Genomic DNA, 15,718 nt, shown 5'->3' with positions numbered 1-15,718 from the left:
GTAGTATACTTACATCAACTCAACCCATTCACAACACGAAATAATAGAGAATGCATATAAATTAAGTTCCACCTTAGATTTGAATCCGAAGATATAGTAAATCACCAACTAATTTTTTTCTGAAGTGTTGAAAGGATCCAATAGTTCAAGGAATTTGTATTCATTGTGAAAGGACGAAACTAGTTCACGGTACTAGCATTGTTCACTTGAACTTCGAGTCTGTTTGCATAATAGGATTAATATATGTGAAGCCTCAACATCTAGCTCTTTGAAATTGTTTCTTCAACTCAATTCCCGAAAAAACTCTTTTAAATTTGAGAACTATTATTAAACATTCATCCCAAACAACAAAAATGTCCAACAACACAAAGACATCATCATCATTCAGCAAAAAGAAGAACAATGCATCCTCTTCCGTTTCAAACTCCACCTCATCACCACCTCCATCCTATGATCATGTGTATGAAAGTTCTCTTTTTTCAAAATCCGATTCAAATGCACTCTCTCAAAATACATTAAAAGCATTCCATACGGCCTTGTGTTTCATTCCACCTCGTGATGTTTGGGAGCCGATTCAACAAATGAGAGAACACTTGGATAAAGCGTATCAGAGATGGCCTCCACATATCAATTTATTGTTTCCTTTCATATCGGAAAAGTATTTTGATGCTGCGGCTCAATTGTTGAAAGAGAGCATGAAGAGTTTGGAAAGTTTTGATTTGACATTAAGTGGAATTTCGTATTTTGATAAAAAGACAGCGGTCATGTATCTCGATCAAGATGATTATGGAAAGCAAAAGCTTGTGGAATTACAATCTATGGTGGCAAAACATTTTCCTTATTGTGACGAAAAGAAGAATGAGCATGGAGAGTTTGTGCCTCATTTGACTGTGGGTCAGTGCGCCCAGAAAATGGTTCAATCAAAGGTGAAAGAGTTGAATTCTAAGTGGAAGCCTGTCACATTTAAGGTGGAGGACATTTGCATGATTTATAGGCCCGATCAGGAAACGAGCTTCGCTGTCATTCACAGAATTCCTCTTGGAGGGCAATAAAACACCAGCTATCAATGATTTACAGAGGCTCTCCTTGTGTTTATCAAGAATGGCTTTGAATGCCCTTTCTGTGTATTTGTCAAGCTGAAGGCATTAGTTGGGCTGTCTGGAAATAAAGTTAAGGCATAAATGTCGAGTGTAACCATTTTGTATTTTGGACGACAAGAGAATGTTGAAAAAACCAAAGTTGATTGCAAATAATGATTGTGCACAATTTTTACTTAGTCACGCTGGTAATAGCTTCAATAATGTCTCCTCCTTTCTCCTTAATTCTACGGATTGCTTGGTTTCTTGTCAATCCGGTTTGGTCAACGACCATTTGAACATCACTTTCAGTAACATTTTCTGGCAATTCCTCTGGGGTTTCTTCGACTGGTTCCATTGGTGGCATTTCTTCTTCTTCTTCCTCTGGCTTAGACTTGAGCAAATCTTGCATAGCTTGAGCACCACGTTGTTGAGTTGGGTCCTCCATGTTGAATTTACCAAAGACAACAAAGGTAGCAGTACCATTTCCGTTATCAGAAATGTAGACTTCTGGATCATCAATGGTCAATGTGAGTCTTTGAGCACTTCTGATGGTTACTTGCTTAACACCAGCATATTCCTTCAAGCCAGCCTTGAGGATAGCCTTCTTGTTCTTCTTCTCAGCCTTGGATTGTCTGTGTCTAGCAGCGGCAGCAGCAGCGGATTCACCCTTTTGCTCAGCACCAGCTGCAGTGGAAGGAACATCTTCGAGGGTTGGAACGGAATCTTCCACGTTTTCAATCTTTGGTTCGTCAGAGGACATGATGATGGGTCGAGGTGGTATTGAATTTTTTTTCGAAAAAACTCAAAAAATTTTTAAGACATTTTACAATGAAAATTCTTGTTGCTGGAAAATGTCTCATTGGGGTGATTGACTAAGAAAATGAAATTGCCAATTCCCAACCAATGATGCAATGATCCAAACAACTTGGTTATAACAATGTTCGATAACTTACGCTTGGAATTTTTTGTTACTTACCAACAAGGTTGTAGTTCAACTAGAATTCTAGTTGTGTGTCAAACAAAATGTACAATTCATTGTTAGAATTGAATCACCCCTTTATTTACATTGTGTTACCTGATAAATGGTCATTCAAATTATTATTGGATGGACTTGTTGCATATTGATGAGGGCTCAAACTAATCAAGGTATATTGAAGTGAGGTGACCAGCTTTTTAAGCTCACGAAGTTCTTGTGATTGTCTCAAATATTCATACAGCAACATTTTCACAATTTCATTGTTGTTGCTTTGTGAAATTGCTTCTGAAAGGTCAAATGGAAGATTATTTCCAAACGATTCCAATAAGGCGAGATGCGATGAGTTATTAATATCCTCGCTTGAACCAGAAGTAACTTGTTGGTTGCCAAGTAAAGGCTCTGGGGAAGATAGTACCACATTATTCAATGCTTCAGAAATGTCTCTCTTCGAATCGTCTCCATCGTCATTGAAAAAGTTGTTGTCATTTTCAACGGTTGGAGAACTATCCATATCTAAAAACGTGGAATGAGCAGTGTCATGAGTGAAAATTTCTGCAAGTGTATTGGTTTGATGAAACTCATTCATATCAATATCTATAGGAAGGTCAGTGGTGCTTCCGCTCATCAAAGTGGTCGTCGTCGTAGTAGTAGTGACTAGATTGTTCGAACTTGATGCACCCTTCTTTTTATCTTTTCGACCACCCCTCTCTTTCTTAATCTTTGTGGTCAATTTGGGCGCAAATTCATCCTTGTTATTTGTTGAAGTGCTACCTGCTTGTTCTGGAGAAGCTTTTGCCTCCGATGAGTAATTTGAGGTTTCATCTGGGTTATGTTTTGGAGTTGATTCAGGTAATGGCAGAGATTGCAAAGAGCTCAAGAGTGGAATGAAAGAGTCCAAAGCAGGGAAGAAGCCAGTGGCATTTTCATACTCGTTGAGAGTTCTCTTCTTGGTTCGTTTTCTCTCAGCATCACGACAACTATCTGCTTTTCCTAATTGAATGCATCTCTTGCATGGGCGACCAGAGTCACAAGCCGCGTGTGCAGTCCTACAATTGATACAAGCTCTCTTGGTATAAGATCCTCTCTTCTTGTTCTTATTTCTTGATTTGCCCTTACTTGATCCCTTTTCGTCACTTTCTTCTCCATCAGAATCATCTTGATCAGAATCAGAATTTTCCTCCATATCTTGATGGCTTGACTCGGAGATGTTATCCATTAAGCTAGAGGAAGATTTTGATTGTTGATTTTCCTCTGAAGAAGATGATGATGGCGTCATGAAAGAAGCTTCTTGTTGTTCAGTTGGCTCACCGTTGTTGGTCAGGGAGATTGATGTTTGTTTCTTATTATTTGATCTTCTTAAATTCGTGTTCTTGGTCCGAGATTTTCTTGCTTGTTGTTGAGCGGTGGCAGTGTCGGATGGATTCTCTTCTTCTTCTTGATGGGTGTTGATGGCTTCCATCATGTTGTCAACAGCGACATGATGGTTAGTCGTTGATGGTGTATCAGGTTTTGGAATGGAGTCAAGAAGAAGTGTGGATGATGAAGAGGAGGAAGAGGAGGAGGAAGAGGAGGAGGAAGAGGTGGTGAGGGAAGATGGTTCATGAAGAGAGGATGATGAAGAGAGAGTGGCTACATTTTCTGCTACTTCTTCTTCTTCTTGTTTGATTGTCGTCAACTTTTTCGAAGAGCGTGTCGAAGACCTTGGTGTTGTTGTTTGCTTGCTATTCACACCTGCAACGAGTCGAAGAACCAAATGCAGTGTCGAATCTTTTCCAATGGTTGGATATTCTGAAAGCTTTCGATGATCTTCAAGTTGGACTTGTCTGTGAATCAGTCGTTGTTGAGAGGCTGGAATGAATGCCTTGCTGTAAATCTTCTCCTTGACCGACAAAACAGTGTCCTTCTTCAGATCAACCAGTAATGTCATGGTCTTACCAGAGAGTGTTCTGATGAATATTTGTGTATGATTGGATGATGGAAGAGCGAGTGCGAATTTTGGACAAGAGGATGGTGGTGAACGACAACAGCACGACGAGGATGTATTGTGGATGCCATTCGAACGGTCGATACACAATGTCATGACTTCCATAGAGTCTATCGACACGCTATTATTTACTAGTATATGATTCATGTTGTTGTATCTGTAATGTATAAATTATGTGTAGAAGATTAATGTGTTGATATTAATACGTAGTAATTAAGTTTGATGATGGTTGTGTGTGGAACGAAAAAGGAATGACAATCGAAAAACGAGTATTGCGAAGAAGGAGAAGAAGAAGATCCAGCGCTTGTTATCAACTTGAAGACCAACGTGAAAGTTGTTGCACGTAAGAAGAGAGAGAGTGGACTTTTGTTTTCTTCTTGGTGTTGTTGTCCAGTCGAAGGATGCCAGCAGCAGCAATTCTTTTGAATGAACCTTGCTTGCGTGTTCTCTTTCAAATTGAATCGAATGAGAGGGCAAAGAGGTGATGTGAGTATTGTGTGTGCTGCTTTTGCGCAGAAACTGAAGATATTGTCCGTTTCAAAAAAGACGTTAATGATGGCAAATTTGTATCAATTCAACAACAAATGTGATGCTATGAATGCTCTTTAGGTATGATACGACGACGACAATGATGATCGAGTAGAGAGTGTTGACTATTCGGCGTCGTGGTGTGTGTGGTCAGAATTGATCAAACTCCAGCAAGGAAGAGGGTCCAACTTTTTCCTGTTGTTGTTGTTGTTATTGGATTGAATCGGTCGTGTCGTGTGCACACGCGTGAGTTAAGCTTAACAAGAGAAGCGTGATGTTGTGAATGCGTTGAGTGAAGGAACAGCACTAAAGCTTTGTTGTATGAAGAAGAAGCTTCAAAACGAGGAAAAGAGAGAAAGAGCGAGCGGGTTTGATTTTTTTTGTTGCTGGAGAGAGACTCTCTTTCCAGAAGAATCTGGCTCCAACAACACTTGTCTTGATGTGACAGTTAGACACTTCCGAAATAAAGACAACCATCCGCTCATTGTTTAAAATTAACATCAATAGTTCAAGTTCATACCCATCTGAATCAATGGGGAGAAGTGACTCTTAGTAGAGAGCTGCTCATTGTGATTCATATTTATTCACATCATGAAGGATTTACAATGAAACAAAGCACTAAAAAGCAAAAATCCTTATTTGTATATTCAGGAATTAAAGGAAGCTGTTGCAATGACTATGTTCAGTCATCCAACTGAATTAATACTGTTTACAGATTTGATGAAACAACTACCCAATCTGGACAGAGCGGCGAAGTGCTGTTTGTCGTTTGGAATGTTCCCTATTGCATGACACAACTTAACAAAACACACATCTAAACAAAGTCAAGTGATTCAATGATTACATTTATTGGACCTAGTTACCACCTCTTAATCTCAGAACAAGGTGAAGAGTTGATTCCTTTTGGATGTTGTAATCGGAAAGGGTTCTGCCATCTTCCAATTGCTTACCAGCGAAAATCAAACGTTGTTGATCTGGTGGAATCCCCTCCTTATCTTGAATCTTTGACTTGACGTTCTCGATTGTGTCGTTAGATTCAACTTCCAAAGTGATGGTCTTTCCTGTCAAAGTTTTCACGAAAATTTGCATTCCACCTCTTAATCTAAGAACAAGGTGCAATGTGGATTCCTTTTGAATGTTGTAGTCGGAGAGAGTTCTTCCGTCTTCCAATTGCTTACCAGCGAAAATCAATCTTTGTTGGTCTGGAGGAATTCCTTCCTTGTCTTGAATCTTGCTCTTCACGTTTTCAATGGTGTCGTTGGATTCAACTTCCAAAGTAATTGTCTTACCAGTGAGGGTCTTGACGAAGATTTGCATACCACCTCTGAGTCTGAGGACAAGGTGGAGAGTGGATTCCTTTTGAATGTTGTAGTCGGACAAGGTTCTTCCATCTTCTAATTGCTTTCCGGCAAAGATGAGTCTTTGTTGATCAGGTGGAATTCCTTCCTTGTCTTGGATCTTGCTTTTCACGTTCTCGATTGTGTCGTTGGATTCGACTTCAAGAGTGATAGTCTTGCCAGTTAAAGTCTTGACGAAGATTTGCATGTTGATGGTTGCAGTTGTTTGTAGATTTATTTTTTTTGTTGATTGAGGAGCACTATGTTGGCGTCAGAGAGGTTTTATTTGGTTTCCAAAATCGTGCTAAAAATAACACAAAAGAGTTCCGTGTGCGGAAGCAGAAACTTTTGGCGAATGGAACACGAATTCAATCGAAATCCGCTTTTTGGTTGAAGGCGACGAGTGCGCGTTCTTTATTCACACCTCAACTCATTTATTTTGGGAAGGATTGCTTGTTGTCGGGCCATGGTTGCTGGCCATGTCTTGCAAACTCGATTTGATTTTCGAGACCTCTTCCTGCGACAAATGAGATAGATCTACCATGTGCTCAATCGTGTTCATGTTGTCAGGTAATTGTGGTTGTTGAATGTTAGCTTCTTGACAAGAAGAGGTTGAAGCATCTTTTCTTATTGTATTCAACATGTCGAACAGCTCTCTCTTGCTGTCAGTGTTGTGATTGTTACCACCCATTGTTGTGAAATCAGAATTAGGGTTCTGATTGTTGGTCATACCACTCAAGTTGTTGTTGTTGTTGTTACATTGAACAAGAAGAGCAACCAGTTGCATTTTCTCATAATCACTCAAAGCATCTAATGTTGCATTTGGTGTAGAATTTAAGATTTGTTCATGAATCTGACCTTGGTGCGGAGTTGATGTCTGTGCAGGATCAGAGTGGACATGCAAATTATTAAGGTTTTCGGTCGAGTGGACATTCACTGAGCTCATTCCAGTATTGTTCATGTTAATAGAATTCATTTGTGAAGAACCTTGTAAATTATTATTCCGGCTACTGTTGGTGACAGAATAGTTGTTGGTATTTACAGGAAATGTGATATTATGAAAAAAGATTCTGGGTGAGGAATTTTCTGCTTTCGATTGAAAGTGGTATGAATAATCATGGAAAGACGTGTGTTGTGCGGCGCGTGATGATGAATTTGAGGTGTTCATGTTGCTACTGGGTCGCACATTTTGATTGTTGTTGAATTGAGGACTTGTTTGTGCAAATGAGGAGTTGTTCACTAATCCTTGTTGATTAGCAATAGCTGTATTGCCATTGTTCATCATGCCATTATTATTAGCTAAAACCGTTGTGAAATTATTGGTATGAGGATCATAATTTTGGAATGTGAAAGCGTTGTTGTTGTTGTTGTTCACAGAAATCGCAGTATTTGGGTTATGATCATTTGAACTTGTGTTAACAAAATTGGTTTGAACAGATGGAGCGTCATTGTTGAAGGTGGACATTGCAGTAGCATTTTGAATACTCCGAATTCCATAATTATTGGCATTGAAGGCATTATATCTTGTAATGTCTTGAGTTGGGAAGGAAAATTGATCATTGAGTGATGAAGGAGTTCCAGAATCTTCAGTACTGCTTGAAGGTACTGAACCATCGTTAAGCAATGATGACATCAAGTTTGGAGACGGATTTGTTTTCAGGTCCATAATTTCACGTTGTAATTTGTCAATTTCCATTTGTGTTTGCTGTACTGATTTTGCATCGTTTTTAGTTTCTGACCTCTGTTGCATGATTTGTAAAACTTCAATTCTTCTTTGAATAGAATTCAATCTTCTAAATGGCCATCGAGGAATTTGGAATTCTCGACACAATCTTTTCAATTGTGTCAAACTCACACCCAACATTTGGCTTGCATCTCTAATTGGCATTTCAAAACAGGCTGCAATATCCTCAAATGCAATATTCTTTCTATGCTTTCTGACTGCAGTTGGAGAAGCTGAAGGAGACGATGTGGATGATTTTGGCGAGTGTGTCGACTTGGAAGATTTCTTTTTCGAGCTTTTCTTTTTTGGTTTCTCTTGCAAATCTTCATCATTTAACAAATCATCGTCCTTACTTGTTGACGATTGAGCAAATGAAGATGATGGCATTTGAGGGGGTTGTGGAGTTTGAAGAGTTGTATATTGAGAAGTAAGTCCCTGTGGTTGGCATGAATCTGTGGAGTTCGAATTGTTTTGAGCATTATTGCGGAGAGACAAGGACTGGTTTTGTGGGCAACTCATGTTTGTGGTGAGGTTTTGATCCGTTACTGATGGATTACTTGTACCTCCAACCATATTGTTCGAAAAAAGAGAGTTGGAAATGGTTGACGTCGTCATTCCTTCTGACTTCAAAAGTCCAACCATTCCAAACATGTTATTCATAGTTGCAGGATTGTTTTGAGAGGCAATTTGTGAATAGTCCATAGTTGTGTGAAGATGGTCGTTGTTGACAAAACTTTGATGTTGAGGAGTTTGGTGCATGAGCATGCTTGCAAATGAAGTAGTATTTGCTGTTGTTGCATATGATGATGTATTAACACCACCATGATGATTCTGATTCATTCCTCCACCAGTATTGATGCCGTTATTTTGGTGAATATTGTTGAATGGTAAGTAAGCCAAATTAGTCGTTTCATTCGAACAATTAGGATTGTTGTTGCCTTGATATTGATGATTCTGTTGTCGTGAATTGTGAAATAAAGAGTCCAACAAACTCTGATGTTGTTCATTCTTCACCATTAGATGGTTCGTATAATTGTAGTTTTGATCGACGAAGGTGCTTGTGGATGTGTTCGAAAAAGGCTCATTCTTGATATGCGTGGTGGATGTTGGTGCATTCTCGTTCATGATCATTGACATCATTGGGGATGGTTGATGAAAATTGTTGTGTTGATTGCTGAGGAGATGATTGTTGTTCTGAGAGAGCACATGTTGATCATGACTCATGTGATTGCATGTTGAGGAAGGGTTGATGTAATGATGATTCATTTGAGAAGACGAGGGAGCTGAGCTGAACTGTTGCTGCTGTTGGTAATTGGATGAAAGGATTCCGAGTGTAGAAGATGATGATTGTGGATGTTGCTGTTGTGGTTGTTGCTGAAACGACTGAGTAGTAGTGGATGATGATGGTGTGTAGTTAAGCATGTGGTTTAGATTCTGCTGAGCACTGTGGTTGATGTTGTGGTGGTTGTTGTGGTGGTTGTTGTGGTGGTTGTTGTGGTTGTTATTATGATGATTCAGAACCACATGATGCAAAGGGGAAGAGGATGCTTGTTGTTGTTGATGTGGTTGCATGTTCGAGCGAGTGAGTGAGTGAGCCTATCTATTGGAAACGAAAATAATTCCGTAGTAGACACTCTCTGAAGTACTACTACGAAGAGTGATGATGATGATAAAAGTCAGAGAGAGAGTATCTATTGATCAATAATTCTCCCTAATCCGAATTCCAAAAAGTTCAAACAAAAGAAGGATTCAATGATCAACAACGTTTGCTTCTTATATTGTTCCCCATGAAACGCTCTTGTCGTTCTAATGTATATATGTGTACGTGCAGATGGGTGTGTTGTTTTAATGAGATTCTCTCACAACTTGATGAACAATTAAATTATTAATAATCACAGCATCACAAGGGATGAACACATGTGTGGAGATATCGTGAATTACCATTACAGGACCCGTATATATACGAGTGGGACCATGTATTGTTGATATTTCAATATTGAATCATCGAGGCAAGAACATTGGATGATGATAAAAGCACAACATGATGATTCGGATCCGAAGTTTGCCCATCCACGAGATTGACTTACCAAAAGAATTACTGCTTGTACTTAATTCCAATTTCTGCAATACTACTATTACTACTGTTACTCTTTCAACATGTCCAAACTGGTGGTGGTACACTGCTGAAGAGCCACTATTTCAAGAAAGAGAGAGACCACAACGATTTGTTTTTCTTCGAGGAGGAAAGGTACGGACTGCACGCCGTCGTGTGTTGCTGCTCTATGATGATGATGGTTGAGGTGAAATGGAATCACAAGCTTTTTCTTCTCTCGGATTTAAAGGGATATGTGAGATTTTATGGCTTTCCTTTGTGTTTGTGGAAAAACTTGCCAATTCATGAACGAAAGATGACGGCTTCAAGATTTATGGACATTTGGCAATTTAGAATAGAGTGCGAGCAATCAAGTTAAATGTCTGCAGTAAGTTGTCATTGATTCCATTGTCACTTGATCCATGGTCAAATCACTCCAGATGAGTCCATGATTAAGAAGAATTAAACTTTCATCATGGATGACCTTATTATCCTTCTTCCTTGACAAGGTAAAATACACAATGAGCCGCTCCCGAAATCCGTGAAATTACCAATTTTTTTCATGCTGTTCAAAAAAAGCTTTTCAGTAAGTGACGCCAACATATTCGAATAATATAATAAGGTTGGTATGATGTGACAAGTTGTTCCGGAGATTTAAAAGATGATATGATTCATAGAGTTTGACGGTATAGCTATTCATATAGGCAACGTGTGGAGTCCACTGGACTGTTCGAGGAGAACTGTCTATCGACGATGATGATGATACACGGAGCTGTCATTCCTTTATTGTTTGAAAAGAAATCAACATGTCGATTTCTCTATTGACAAGATGTCTTGGCAAATAATAACTCTCGGAAAGTGAGCTCCAAAAAAGTCGCGGCAAAAAAGTTTTTAAAAAAAAATGAGTCAACCCAAAATTACCTTGCAAGAAGCCATGAATACGCTCACCAACATGTTTCCATCATTTGATGAAGGAACCATCAAGAGCGTACTGTATCAAACAAATGGGCATATGGAACGAACAATAGAGTTGCTGTTGGGAATGGTGCCAGAAGGAGGAGATGAAATGGGTGCAAATCAGTCGCGTACAATGTCATCATCGGCAAACCAACAACAACCATCACAAAATACGTCAACAACAATACAACATACATTGGATGATAATTTTCTCAGATACTCGAATTTAAACGGTGATGGTAGTAACACTGGTAATTATTATGATGAACAATCGGACGCTCCACTTTATTCAGAAGATGAAATTTATGCATACCGATTACAAAAATCATTGTACGAGCAAGGTTTATCATCCGTTCCTCCACCAATGCCAGGAATTGATGAGTCCATAGTAGATCCCACACCAAGCAGAAATCAAAACCCAAATATAAGAAGAGACGTTGACAGTGGATATTCTTCGAGAGGAATTGGCTCTCATGCTGCAAGTTCAAGCTCTCAAACAAGCTTTACTTTTGATCAACTGAGTGATTTTGCAAAGAAGAAATTTGCTGACTTCAAAAAGAGATTTACTAGTGGCACCACTGCAAATCGAAATAATACAAACACAAATCCAGAACAGGACAAGGAAGAAGAGCGAATGAGAACCGGTTTACTTGGCCACCATGATGACGATGATGAAAATGATCGATTGTAAATATAATATAATGAAATATTGTACGATAGAAGAAGAAATCATATTCTTTTACTCGATTTTAAGCTAGAAACGGGATTCATTCCATAAAGAATGCCTTCTTTAGAGTCAAGACATATTCGTTCATGAGGAATTTGTCCGTGGAAGTGTCGCCCATTTCTTCTAGAGAGTACAGCACATCAACCTTGTCGTTTTCAGAAAAGTCAACATAACCTCTTGACACTGCTCCATTGATCATGGTTTGGAGAGACAATCGGTAGCAATACACGGTATCCTTAATATAGTCAGCAAATGGATTCAAGTTAAATTTCTCTAGCTCCCACTTTGCCTTTCTTCGGGAGTTGGATGTCTATCAGTCCACCCAAAATCGTCATGAATTGGCTCAACAAAAATATCAGCAAAATAAGGTTCGACTCTCAAAGGACGGAATGTAATCTTGAGAGGAATATTTGGAAAGCGATCCGTAATTCTATCCAGCACGTCTCTCATAACGTCAAGCAAAAGGTTGAAGAATCTTTCACCCATGTAAGTGCTACCAAATACAAACTTATCAATTTCTGCTAATTTCATATATTCAAAACCAAACAATTCAGAAGTATTGTGATAAGCTACAAACATTCCATCCATGTCTCCTATTCTAGCTTGAAAGCTGTACTTGACGAAAACAGATCGAACCATGTCATAGAACTCTCTTTCATAAGAATTGAGAATTCCTTTCACATGTTTGATCTTTGAGTTAACAAATCTTTCATAATTCTCCATATTGGTACGTATCCGACTGATAGCTCTCGTTTTGATGTCAAAAACTCCGTGTTGGGGATCATAACAATCTAATTGAGATCGAATAATAAACGATCCATGTCTGAGATATCTATAAACATCTGCATCATCCATAGAAATATTCTCCTGAGCATATTTCTTGACATATCGTTTCTCAAATTCTTCTGGTTCCATGACAAAAAGTTTTTCCATTACTTTTCCAAGATCTAATAAAATCTGATTTGATCTTGGTTCGAAAAGAAACTTGAATGAGTCAATGGAGTAAAACGTTTTTCCATGTATGTTTTCTTTTGGCCGAAGAATGAAAACCGACGGCTTACGAACTGAAGGAGTAAAAGTGTTGGTTAAGCATTTGAAATTTTCAAGGTTTCTGGCTTTTGTTGGCTTGAAATTAGAAAGCAATAGATAAAGTGAAACCAATGGAGGAGAGATAGCGCTTGTAGAGCTTTGATATTTGCATTGATATTGGTTCATTAAATGGTGAAGAGATTCATCTTTTGATGGTGGTATAAATGGAGTAATATTATCAATGTTGATTTCCTCTTGTTTGTGTAGATTCCTTAAATATGGATGAAAATGAAAGGTATTCGATTTCACATCGTAAAGCTTGTGAACTCCTGGAGACCTCAACACTCTGGAAAGGCCATTAGCAAGCTTTGGAATACGCGACACATCAGTGTTACCAATATAATCCTTCTCTGATGGATGTGTTTCTGCAAGTTGGACGTATTCACAATCTGAAAATTCAACTAAAAATTTTTGGTGTGGTGGAATTGGTTCTTCCAATAGAGATTTCCTATAATCGATACCGGTTGAAGGATGATATACAGCGTTCTTCAATTCCACTGCGCTCAATTTTATGCTTTCCATTTTGTCTTTTTCTTCTTTTAATTTCTTTGGTTTAGATCGGGGCTTCAAAAATCTCTTGTCTATTTCATGTTTAATGGAGGATTTTTCAATGTCTTCTTCGTCGTGCTCCTCTAACTTGTCTATAACATTTAGCTCGTTACGAGAGAAAATTTCTGATTCGTCTGAGTCTTGCTTTAAAACAGAGAAGGAATCGTAGTCAGTATCTATGTTTTTCTCAACCTCCCCAGGCTTTTGAGATTTCACTTTTTGCAGTACTTGTTTCAACAGCTTGTCAACGTTATATTCCAGCTCCTTTTTGAATTGAGGAATGGTATAATTTTCTTTTTGAAACTGAGCTTGGGATTTCGCTGACGAACCTTGATTGTCAGAGTTATTATTAATTTTAAGAGAAGCTGATTCGTCAATTTCATTATTTGAGGAAGAAGGCATTCGTGTTCCATGTGAAAATTTACTTCTTTTCTTATGTTTGCTAATTTTAATGTTGATAATCTTGTTTGTTGGCTGGGCGATAGTAGAGGTTGAAGTATCTTCGGGATTTGATGAGCTGTTGTTGGGGTTAACCATTCCATTGGTGTTATTGACGTGAGTAGTATTGCTAGAGCGTTTCTCGAAAGTACGATGATTTTGATTGTCTTTATACGATGTGTGCTTTGGATGTTTACGGAAAGCTGGATAAAATTTGTTGAAGAGACCTTCATTAGAGAATGATTTTGAACCTTTGGAAGAATGTTCTTCTTCTCTATTTGCTGCATGATTATTAACAGCAGAGGATGTTCTTTCAGAATTTGTCTTAAACGATTTGGTTTTTTTCATGGCAACACAAGATGAAGAAAATAAAGCCTTTGTGCTCTCAGTTCCCCAAAAATTACATGATGAATCCGAAGCTACTCCGATACCTCTTGCACCAACATTCAAAACAGCAAGAGGGATGCTCGGAGGAGAGCGGCTACTAATGAGAAGGTTGCCTGTCGAGGATAACAAGAGGCAACGCCTCTTGAAAATGTTGAGCATTTTTTTCTTCTAAAAGATTTTAGATGATGGAGACAAAAAGATTCACGAGAGATTCAAATCGAAAGAAGAATTCTTTGGATAGCTATAGTAGCGCTCATTATTATTGATAGATAAATTAAACTTTTTACTTGAGAGTGACAATAAAATTGTCTGGTTCTTCCAAAAATTCTTTCCATCTGTTGGAGAATCTAGCCATGGTAGCTCCATCAATGACACGGTGGTCAGCAGCCCAACTGATGAACATGATATTCTTTGGAATCACATGATTATGCTCATCGAAGGAGGCCACTTTCTTAATCATACCAATAGCTCCAATACAAACCTCAGGAATGCTCAACACTGGATCTGCATAGGTACCACCAATCGTTCCAATGTTCGATAATGTGAAAGTACCCCCCTTCAAGTCATCCATTCCAAGCTTTCCTTGTTTACCCAACTCTTGGAGGCGATTCAACTCGGCAGCAATTTCCATGATGGACTTGGTTTGCACACGTTTGATATTTGGAACCAATAATCCATTAGGTGTATCCATGGCAACACCAATGTTGTGATCTGCCTTATAAATTATTTCTGACTCGTCTTCGCTCAAAGATGAGTTCAAAATTGGATATTCATTAAGAGCTAATGAAACAGCCTTAATGATGAATGGCATGTAACTCAATTTCACGCCTTGTTTTTCTGCCATCTTTTTCAAATGTTGTCTCAGGACAATCAAATTATCCACACAAACTTCATCCTTGTATCCAAAGTGTGGAACTTTGGTGGCTGCGTTCATTGTCTTGATCATTGTACGCATGAGACCTCTGACTGGTTCACGACGCTCTTGTGCCACAGTAGTTGCAGTGGCGGTGACAGATGGAGTGGCACTGACAGCAGGTGTTGTTGGTTGTTTTTCGATCACCTTTGACTGTGCAGATGGATCTTGCAAGTAGCTTAGTACGTCTTCCTTTAACACTCTTCCATTTCTTCCTGTTGGACGTACCTTTGTCAAATCAATGTTATTCTCACGGGCAAGTCTTCGGACAGCAGGAGTTGTTAAAACTTTCTCAATTGAACCTTCAACAAGAGCTTCGTTGGTGGATGGAGCTGAAGTGGTGGTTGCAGTCGAGGATGTAGATGGAGCAGAGGAGGCAGCTGATGGTTGTGTTGGTGTTGCTGATGATGATGAAGAATCGGCCACTTCAATTTCAATCAAAGGAGCACCAACCTTGGCAATGTCACCAACATTATAACATAATTTCTTAACAATTCCATCGTAACGACTGCTAATTTCGACATTGGCCTTGTCGCTCATCACTTCGGCAACATTTTGAAATTGTTCAATATGATCTCCCTCTTTAACAAACCATTTCACAATTTCAACTTTTGTAATACCTTCTCCAATATCTGCCAAAATAAACGGAATAATTTTCTTTTGCGAAACACTTGAAGTGTGGAACTCTCTCACCATTTGATGATTGAAAATTGATGTTCCAACAAAATTGTTCTTCTTCAATTGTTGATGAAATCCTCTCTTGCTTGAGGAGTGTTGTGGATGTTGCACAGCAAAAGAAGATACACCCGATGATGATGATGATGATGCACTACCACGGAGTCCTCTTGAAGCAGTAGCAGCAACAGTAAGAGAAGTTGCCTTCTTATGGTTGCCTGACGCCAAGAAACGAGTCAGATTTTTCGAGAGCATTTTTTTTTT

The 15,718-nt window shown here is 38.8% G+C and overlaps 8 protein-coding genes across 8 annotated transcripts; 2 read left to right on the top strand and 6 right to left on the bottom strand.

Moving 5' to 3' along the window:
• Positions 1 to 353: 353 nt before the first annotated feature.
• FDP41_009725 (uncharacterized protein) lies at positions 354 to 1,052 on the top strand (the record flags this gene model as incomplete). Its single annotated transcript, XM_044713714.1, has 1 exon — positions 354 to 1,052. The coding sequence occupies one exon, from the start codon at positions 354 to 356 to the stop codon at positions 1,050 to 1,052; it is 699 nt and encodes a 232-aa protein (XP_044556744.1).
• Positions 1,053 to 1,269: 217 nt separating this feature from the next.
• Positions 1,270 to 1,839, bottom strand: FDP41_009724 (uncharacterized protein; the record flags this gene model as incomplete). Its single annotated transcript, XM_044713713.1, has 1 exon — positions 1,270 to 1,839. One exon carries the CDS (start codon positions 1,837 to 1,839, stop codon positions 1,270 to 1,272), a length of 570 nt encoding a protein of 189 aa, XP_044556743.1.
• A 301-nt stretch (positions 1,840 to 2,140) lies between these two features.
• On the bottom strand, positions 2,141 to 4,186 carry FDP41_009723 (uncharacterized protein; the record flags this gene model as incomplete). Its single annotated transcript, XM_044713712.1, has 1 exon — positions 2,141 to 4,186. One exon carries the CDS (start codon positions 4,184 to 4,186, stop codon positions 2,141 to 2,143), a length of 2,046 nt encoding a protein of 681 aa, XP_044556742.1.
• A 1,236-nt stretch (positions 4,187 to 5,422) lies between these two features.
• On the bottom strand, positions 5,423 to 6,112 carry FDP41_009722 (uncharacterized protein; the record flags this gene model as incomplete). The annotated part of the gene is made up of 1 exon (XM_044713711.1): positions 5,423 to 6,112. One exon carries the CDS (start codon positions 6,110 to 6,112, stop codon positions 5,423 to 5,425), a length of 690 nt encoding a protein of 229 aa, XP_044556741.1.
• A 222-nt stretch (positions 6,113 to 6,334) lies between these two features.
• FDP41_009721 (uncharacterized protein) lies at positions 6,335 to 9,199 on the bottom strand (the record flags this gene model as incomplete). The annotated part of the gene is made up of 1 exon (XM_044713710.1): positions 6,335 to 9,199. One exon carries the CDS (start codon positions 9,197 to 9,199, stop codon positions 6,335 to 6,337), a length of 2,865 nt encoding a protein of 954 aa, XP_044556740.1.
• Positions 9,200 to 10,620: 1,421 nt separating this feature from the next.
• FDP41_009720 (uncharacterized protein) lies at positions 10,621 to 11,367 on the top strand (the record flags this gene model as incomplete). The annotated part of the gene is made up of 1 exon (XM_044713709.1): positions 10,621 to 11,367. One exon carries the CDS (start codon positions 10,621 to 10,623, stop codon positions 11,365 to 11,367), a length of 747 nt encoding a protein of 248 aa, XP_044556739.1.
• A 309-nt stretch (positions 11,368 to 11,676) lies between these two features.
• FDP41_009719 (uncharacterized protein) lies at positions 11,677 to 14,025 on the bottom strand (the record flags this gene model as incomplete). The annotated part of the gene is made up of 1 exon (XM_044713707.1): positions 11,677 to 14,025. The coding sequence occupies one exon, from the start codon at positions 14,023 to 14,025 to the stop codon at positions 11,677 to 11,679; it is 2,349 nt and encodes a 782-aa protein (XP_044556738.1).
• A 124-nt stretch (positions 14,026 to 14,149) lies between these two features.
• On the bottom strand, positions 14,150 to 15,709 carry FDP41_009718 (uncharacterized protein; the record flags this gene model as incomplete). The annotated part of the gene is made up of 1 exon (XM_044713706.1): positions 14,150 to 15,709. The coding sequence occupies one exon, from the start codon at positions 15,707 to 15,709 to the stop codon at positions 14,150 to 14,152; it is 1,560 nt and encodes a 519-aa protein (XP_044556737.1).
• Between the last annotated feature and the right edge of the window lie 9 nt (positions 15,710 to 15,718).

The sequence above is a fragment of the Naegleria fowleri genome, assembly GCF_008403515.1.
Source record: "Naegleria fowleri strain ATCC 30894 chromosome Unknown tig72, whole genome shotgun sequence".
NCBI lineage: Eukaryota > Heterolobosea > Eutetramitea > Acrasida > Naegleriidae > Naegleria > Naegleria fowleri.
This window is presented reverse-complemented; position numbering and strand designations above follow the sequence as displayed.